Below are 7,320 nucleotides of genomic sequence, written 5' to 3'. Positions count from 1 at the left end.
TCACTTGATGAACAACCTGATTATCCTTGCACGAAGGTGTTTGCTTTTCATGCTGTACACAATTGGGTTCATCAGGGGTGGGACCAGCAGATTGATATAGCCCAGGACAAACTGAAGCAAGTGAGAAGAGCCCTTCCCAAATCTGTGTATCACAGACAAGCTGATCTCTGGTATGTAGAAGAGCAGGACGATGCAGAGGTGGGAAATACAGGTTTTCAGGGCTCTGAGACTCTCCACCTTTGATGCGACACTCAACACTGTTTTGAAGATCATCACATAAGAGAAGAAGATAAGCAGCGAATCCAACCCCAACGTTAAGAGTGAAGCAGACAAGCCATAGATGCTGTTGACTGTGATATCCGAACAAGCCAACTTCATGACCTCCTGGTGCAGGCAGTAGGAATGGGAGAGGACATTGGCTTGACAGTATTGGTACCGTTTCAGGAGAAGGGGGAGTGGAACTATCATGGCCACCCCCCTTAGCACACACACCAGTCCCATCTTGGCTATTCTCGGCAGGGTTAAGATGGAAGCATATCTCAGTGGGTTACAGATTGCGACGAAGCGGTCAAAGGCCATCAACAAGAGCACAGAGGATTCAATTAATTGAAGCAAGTGGATGAAGAACAACTGGGCAAAACAGGCATTGAGGCTGATCTCCCTAGAGTTGAACAAGAATATGCCCAGTATCGTCGGTATGGTGGCTATCGATATGCCAAGGTCTGTGATGGCCAACATGGAAAGGAAAATGTACATGGGCTCATGCAGGCTTGGATCTATTTTTGTAATGAACAGAATGACTGAATTTCCTGCTATCAAAATAATATAAATTAAGCAGAAGAGGATAGAAATCCAGAGATAGGCGTCTTCCTGCCCAGGTATGCCGGTGAGAAGGAACACTGCAGAGTTGAAGTTGGTGTCATTGACAGTTGACATAATGTACTAGGGAGGTCTGAGAAGTTTTGATCTTTCCTTCCTAAAAGGAAAAAGAACATGAGACTAGATGATATTTAGCTAGACATCATTCTGCTCTGAGCTGAAATCTAGAGACTCTCAGGAGTTCAAGGTAGATCAGGAAAAACATAGTCATGGATTTACACCCCCGATAAGAAGATGGGCACTGCCAGACTGGATCAGACCTGTAGTCCATTTAGCTCAGTATCCAGTGGCCAATTCCAGATGCTTCAGAGGAAGGTTCAAGAAGCCCTGCAATAGGCAGCTATGAGATAACTTGCTCCCAGGGAATGTTTCCTCCTGACACCCAGCAGTTAGACATATTTTGTGGTGTAAATCAGGAGGGCTTAGAACCCTTACAAGACTCTTTTAAAAATCCTCATTATTGTAATTGGATTTTCAGGTTAACCATATAAACATCCCGCCCCTCTTTGAATCTTGCTAAGTTTTTGGCCCCATTGATATCTTGTGCCTGGGAGTTCCACAGCCTATTGTGCATTGTGTGATTTTACAGTTCTGACCTTCCCACAGACATCCTTTTCTGGCCCGCCACTTTGGAATATGGCTCATTTTATCATGACATGTATAAACACATGGCAATTGCATGGTTAAAAACGGTACTTGTATTTATATGTCCTGCATTGAAGCTATTTACAAATATGTTTCATTGCCTCATTATATGTATTTTTTTTATTTTCTCCACTCCGGAGGATCCCAGATATGCCAGTGCCTTTTTGCACTACATGGGATAAATTCTTAGGCGTAGGTTCTGGATTCAATAACATTGACTTCAACTGCGTCACTCCAGATATACATGTGTAAATTCGATCAGAACAGGGCTATATTAACTTTCCCTTAAAAATGCTCCCAGTGATACACTCTGACCCCAGAGAACCTGAATCTTGACTGAATCCAGAGAGTTCAATCACCCAACAAGTTTCTCTTCATCGTCACAGGACTTGCATCCTGTCCCCATGCAAGGGTCTGTAGATATTTGCAAAGTTACAAACTAACACAGACAGTTACTTCAGCTGGGCAGGGAAAGGGTTATCCTCACACATGGGTGAATACTGCAAACACTAGGTTTTCACTAGTATCCATTTAAGCGTGAAGTTACTTCAGGTATGTGTGTGTAACCGGTGATGGGCGAAAATTACATACAACCACTATTGCATTCCCCTTTCCTGGATCTCAGCTCTACTGTTTCCTTAAACACAGACCAGCAGTTCTGATCTCTCAGGAGTTTTTGGAAAGTCTCACACAGGTATTGCACTGGGATTTTGTTCATGTCCCTGAATGTAAGTGTTAGAAAGAACTTCTGATCATTTCCCAGTAGACGGTATCATACAACTGTTCACTGAACAAAGAGTTAATAGCACAAATCCATTGCAAACAGTATGTAGAGTACTTCTGACATAGTTTCTAAAACAAAAGCCGTTCCACGGGGATCATTTCTGGGTCTGGTTCTGTTGAATATCTTCATCAATGATTTAGATAATGGCATAGAAAGTGCACTTATAAAGTTTGCAGATGATACCAACCTGGGAGGGGTTGCAAGTGCTTTGGAGGATAGTATTATAATTCAAAACGATCTGAACAAACTGGAGAAATGGTCTGAGGTAAATAGATGAAATTCATTAAAGACAAATGCAAAGTACTCCATTTAGGAAGGAACAATCAGTTGCACACATACAAAATGGGAAATGACTGCCTAGGAATGAGTACTGCGGAAAGGGATCTAAGGGTCATAGTGGACCACAAGCTAAATATGAGTCAACAGTGTAACACTGTTGCAAAAACAGCAACAATCATTCTCAGATGCATTAGGAGGAGTGTTGAATGCATGACACAAGAAGTAATTCTTCCATTCTACTCTGAGCTGATTCGGTCTCAACTGGAATATAGTGTCCAGTTCTGGCCGCTACATTTCAGAAAAGAATTGGCAAATTGGAGAAAGTCCAGAGAAGAGCAACAAAATGATTAGAGGTCTAGAAAACATGACCTATGAGGGATGCTTGAAAAGAACCGGGTTTGTTTAGTCTGGAAAAGAGAAGACTGAGAGGGGACATGATAACAGTTTTCAAGTACCTAATAGGTTGTTACAAGGAGGAGGGAGAAAAATTATTCTCCTTAATATCTGATGATTGGACAAGAAGCAATGGGCTTAAATTGAAACAAGGGAGGTTTAAGTTGGACATTAGGAGAAACTTCCTAACTGTAAGGGTGGTTAAGCACTGGAATAAATTGCCTAGGGAGGTTGTGGAATCTCCATCATTGGGGATTTTTAAGAGCAGGTTAGATAAACACCTGTCAGGGATGGTCTAGATGGTGCTTGGTCCTGCCATGAGTGCAGGGGACTGGACTTCATGGCCTCTCGGGGTCACTTCCGGTTCTATGTTTCTATGAGTCTATGATTAAGTAGTAAAGTTACCACTGCTCCTTCCTGTACAGAGATTCCAACAAATTTGCTGCTGGCTTTCAATATACATGCTATGTCATCAGAGTTTGATTTCTAATGTTTGCATTACAATGAAACGTTTTGGCCTAACCTTTACACGTCTGTACTTTAGTACACACATGTGAACCCATTATTTCCCCTCTTGTCTACTTTCAGAGATAATTTCTCATTTTAGAGCTGGACTTAAACTGTAGCCTCTGTCATCTGGATATCTTCAGAACCTGAAAAGATCCCAGCGTTTCAGCCCTCATTCAATCACTTGTCAGCAAACAAAAGTCTAGTATCCTCTCTGCCTGGGGTAATAGCTGACTGGTTCTCCTCAGGTTCTGGTATTGTGACAGACAGAACTGAGCTGGCATAATGAATGTGTATGTTAAACCCAGTTCTTGGGATGTTTGCTGTAGTACTATATTGGGTTAACTATTGGGGTGTTTATGTTACGGCTATATTAGGTTAAACCAGTTTGGCTTCTCTTAGTTTAATAGCAGGCTGTTAGAAAACAAGCAGGAAGGGAAGCAACAGCTCCAGAAAAGCCATCGTTCAGTAAGTACTTCATGGCAGTTGAGATACAACACCAGAGCTACTAGCTGGGAATAGCCTATTTTCGAGCTCCAGCCACATTACACAGCTTGTATCAGCGCTAGGAATCTCTTCAGAGGTGGGCAACTGTTGCTGAGAAGCTCTTCAGACTGACAGCGACCGACAGGAGTAGGGAAGTCTGCCTGTGTCCCCGTCAGAGTGGGAGGGCTTGGGGTAAGAGACATGGACAGACTGTTGTTTGAAAACAATTTAATTCTCCCATGTTACACTTTATTCCTTGTGTTCAGACTAAACAGTATTTTGGTTCAAGGCGGCTGGCTGGTCACTCGTCTCACTGCTAGTCAAACGCTCACAAAGGGAAGAACCACAGGCAGGGCCGGCTCTAGGCTTTTTGCCGCCCCAAGCAAAAAAAATTTTGGCTGCCCCCCACCCTAGCCCTGGGCTCTCCCCCCCCAACCGTACCCTCCCCCACCCGCACCCACTGCCGCCCCAGCCCTGGGCTCCCCCACCCCCAAACGTGACCTCCTCATTCACCACAGCAATCCCCATTTACACTTGCAGTGGGGATCAAACCATTTCTCCTATTTTTATTTCACTTTAGGATAAATCTTGCCCCCCCAATCCCCTGCAACCCCATCTTTAGTGCTACAAATGCACATGGAAGGCATAGGGACTAACCCTCAAACCTTGTACCCGGAAAGGGATGGGGATCTAGTAAATAGCGTTCAGGCAGAGGAGCGGGTGTGGGGGGTTTTGGGGGCTCTACACTGGCAGAAAAGCGGGGTGTGATGTACTCATGGAGGAGGGTGGAGGAGGAGACGGAGTATCAGGAGGATTGCGGGAGAAGAGGTGCAGGGGAAGGGGGAGGTGTGGGAGGAGAAGGATGGGGGAGGGTACGGGGGAGAGGTGCGGGTGAAGGGAGAGTACAAGGGGAAGGGGGTGTGGCGAAGGAGTGATGGGGGGAGGTACAAGTGAAGAGGCTGCGAGCAGGATGGGGGGTGCAAGGGCTGAGAGGGACAGGCGCTGACAGCTGCTTCCACAGCCCCATGCAGGCAGAGCTGAGAGGATGGACATTGACCCCCAGGTGCCCGAGCCGTGGGGGTCTCCCGGCAGGGCAGTATCCCCTGCTGCCCTGCTCGGAGCCGGGCTCTGCCTCTCCCCGCCCCTGGCGCTGTGGGGGCCCGGGGCAAGCAGTGCGGGGCTCAGTCAGGGGATGTGCGTGGTGGGCTGCGTCCGGGGGCAGGAGGGGGCAGCTCCCTGGCAGCTCAGGCTGCCCAGTCACTCGCCCCATCAGCACGCGAGCCAGGATCTGCGCTCCCTGCCCAGCCCGGCAGCGCCCTGCCCAGCCCGTTCGGGCAGGGAAACGCCACGCCACCTTGGGGAGACTCAGAGCAGCAGTGGTGGCGGCAGCGGTGGCGGCAGCAGGACCCCTCCTCCCTCCCTGCATCCCGGGTCCCACTTCCCTCCCTCCCAGGCTCCTCACACACTCCAGGAGCCCCTCTCACCGCCACAGCCTGGGCTCGGCTCCAGGGGACGGTGCTCTGGCTCTCCAGCGGCAGGGCTCTGGCCAGGGCCGGCTCCTGGCTTTTTGCCGACCCAAGCAAAAAAAAGTAAAAAAAAAAATAAAAAGGGGGCCGGAGTGCCGCCCCTTGCAAAATGCCGCCCCAAGCACATGCTTGGAGCGCTGGTGCCTAAAGCTGGCCCTGACCACAGGTCCTGAACCCACTCGGACCTGCTGGGAAAGCACAGTTTACCCACAGTGTGCTGTAGCCCAGGGCCCAGCCTGAGGGTGGGAGGATCATGGGATTCCACCCATGAATGGGAAGACTACAAGGCCCGACATCTGGCACTCAGAGACTAGAGAGGGGGCAGAGATGCCAGGAGCCCCATAACTCTCAGGGGTATCTACAGGCTAGAAGTGCTGGAGCCCTCAGCCAGTCAGGAAATATACCCTATCGGACCTGTTACCACAGAGCAACGCGGCTCTGAATTCCTGCCTTCACAATCGAGCCAGAGAATAAAAGCTTTGAAAATGCATTTGCTGATTAAATTTCCGGGAGCAAATAAACAGGAGGTGATTTGGGAACTATCACTCTAGGGGGACTTCTCTCACTCAACTCCTCACAGGATCGGGCCCAGAGCACACGCCACCTCTAGAAATGCTCCCCCCCCAAAAAAACCTGACTCAGAGCATTGAGTTTTAACCCTCTGAGCTCGCTTTGAATGTCAGATTTCTGTGTTGCTTGCACAGCTCATTGCAGAGCATGGGAAGATGTCGGAGATAGGTTCCTAAGCTGCCTACTGCTGCCTGACCTCCTTCCCCGTCAGTGAGTCACCCCGACAGCCCCTCTGAGTCCTCTGCTGCTGTACAGAACATCTGCAAATGGAAACAGCTTGCAGCCTTTAAACATCACTTTGCATTTTAAAGCTAGTGAGACCTGCCAACGTACCCAATTCCTGCTAGCAGGGGAGCCGCTGACACCAGAGTTCTTCACCCTAAAGGACAAGGTTTCATCAGAGAGGTTGCAGGGCAGCAGGCAGTATCTGTTCAGACAGGGAGGCAACTGTCTTTATGAAGCATGTTTGCACATTTCCTTGGGGGCCACTGGGCCATCAGGGAACCTCAGCTGTTTGGGTTAGTGTGCACCAGCTTTAACCCCACATGGCCAATGGCAAACTGCAGGAGGCCAAATCACAGGGGATGTGTGGTGAACCTACCCAACCGGACTGCAGCGCCAGCCCAGCTGCAGGTTCCATTCCTGGAATCTGGGCTTGTCATCACTGTTTGTATGGTTCCGATTAGTCACATGGCTACGTCCTGGGCAGCCAAGTGGTAACATCGATGCTGTCACAGCTGTGATCTTGCTGAAATAAAATAAAATAAAATAAAATGGAAAAATTGATAATAATATAGGACCAGATTTCTCCCTGGCAGCCCCCTGTCTTGCATTACAAACCCAGGCCAGGGGAAGGGGATTCCACAAGGCTCCCTACACGGAAATTTTCCTCAGATCATTGCAGTAGGGAAGGTATCGTCCCTTCTCCCTGAGGAATGAAAAGGGGGACCTGGATCCCCAAAGTTACACACAGAGCTCAGTGATCCACTGGTAGCTAGTCCCCCAGCCCCAATCTCTGTGCCTCCCCAACTGCTCTAAGACCCTCTCCAGCTCCCTGCTAGCACAGGTTCATCAGAGATGTGGTACCAGGGCCTGTCACAGTAGCCACTGCCCATAGGAGCGTTGCTCAGGGTGGAGGGGGCTACACAGAGATGGGAGGGCTAGAGGGTTAGAGTAGCAGATGGACACAATACCCCAGCCATAGACTGGTCGGGTGGTTTCGACATTTCCATACCCAGAGTGCAGCCATAG

General features: G+C 48.7%; 1 protein-coding gene across 1 annotated transcript; it reads right to left on the bottom strand.

The window, feature by feature from the left end:
- On the bottom strand, positions 1–936 carry LOC135873042 (olfactory receptor 51G2-like). Its single transcript, XM_065397517.1, has one exon. The coding sequence runs from the start codon at positions 934–936 to the stop codon at positions 1–3; it is 936 nt and encodes a 311-aa protein (XP_065253589.1).
- Positions 937–7,320: the final 6,384 nt, after the last annotated feature.

This window comes from Emys orbicularis, chromosome 1 (assembly GCF_028017835.1).
Source record: "Emys orbicularis isolate rEmyOrb1 chromosome 1, rEmyOrb1.hap1, whole genome shotgun sequence".
Classification (NCBI taxonomy): domain Eukaryota; kingdom Metazoa; phylum Chordata; order Testudines; family Emydidae; genus Emys; species Emys orbicularis.
Note: the sequence above shows the minus strand (reverse complement) of the source record. Positions and strands in the feature narration are given on the sequence as shown.

Coding starts and splice junctions, on each gene's coding strand:
- LOC135873042 (XM_065397517.1), bottom strand. CDS start 936: ATGTCAACTGTCAATGACACCAACTTCAACTCTGCAGTGTTCCTTCTC.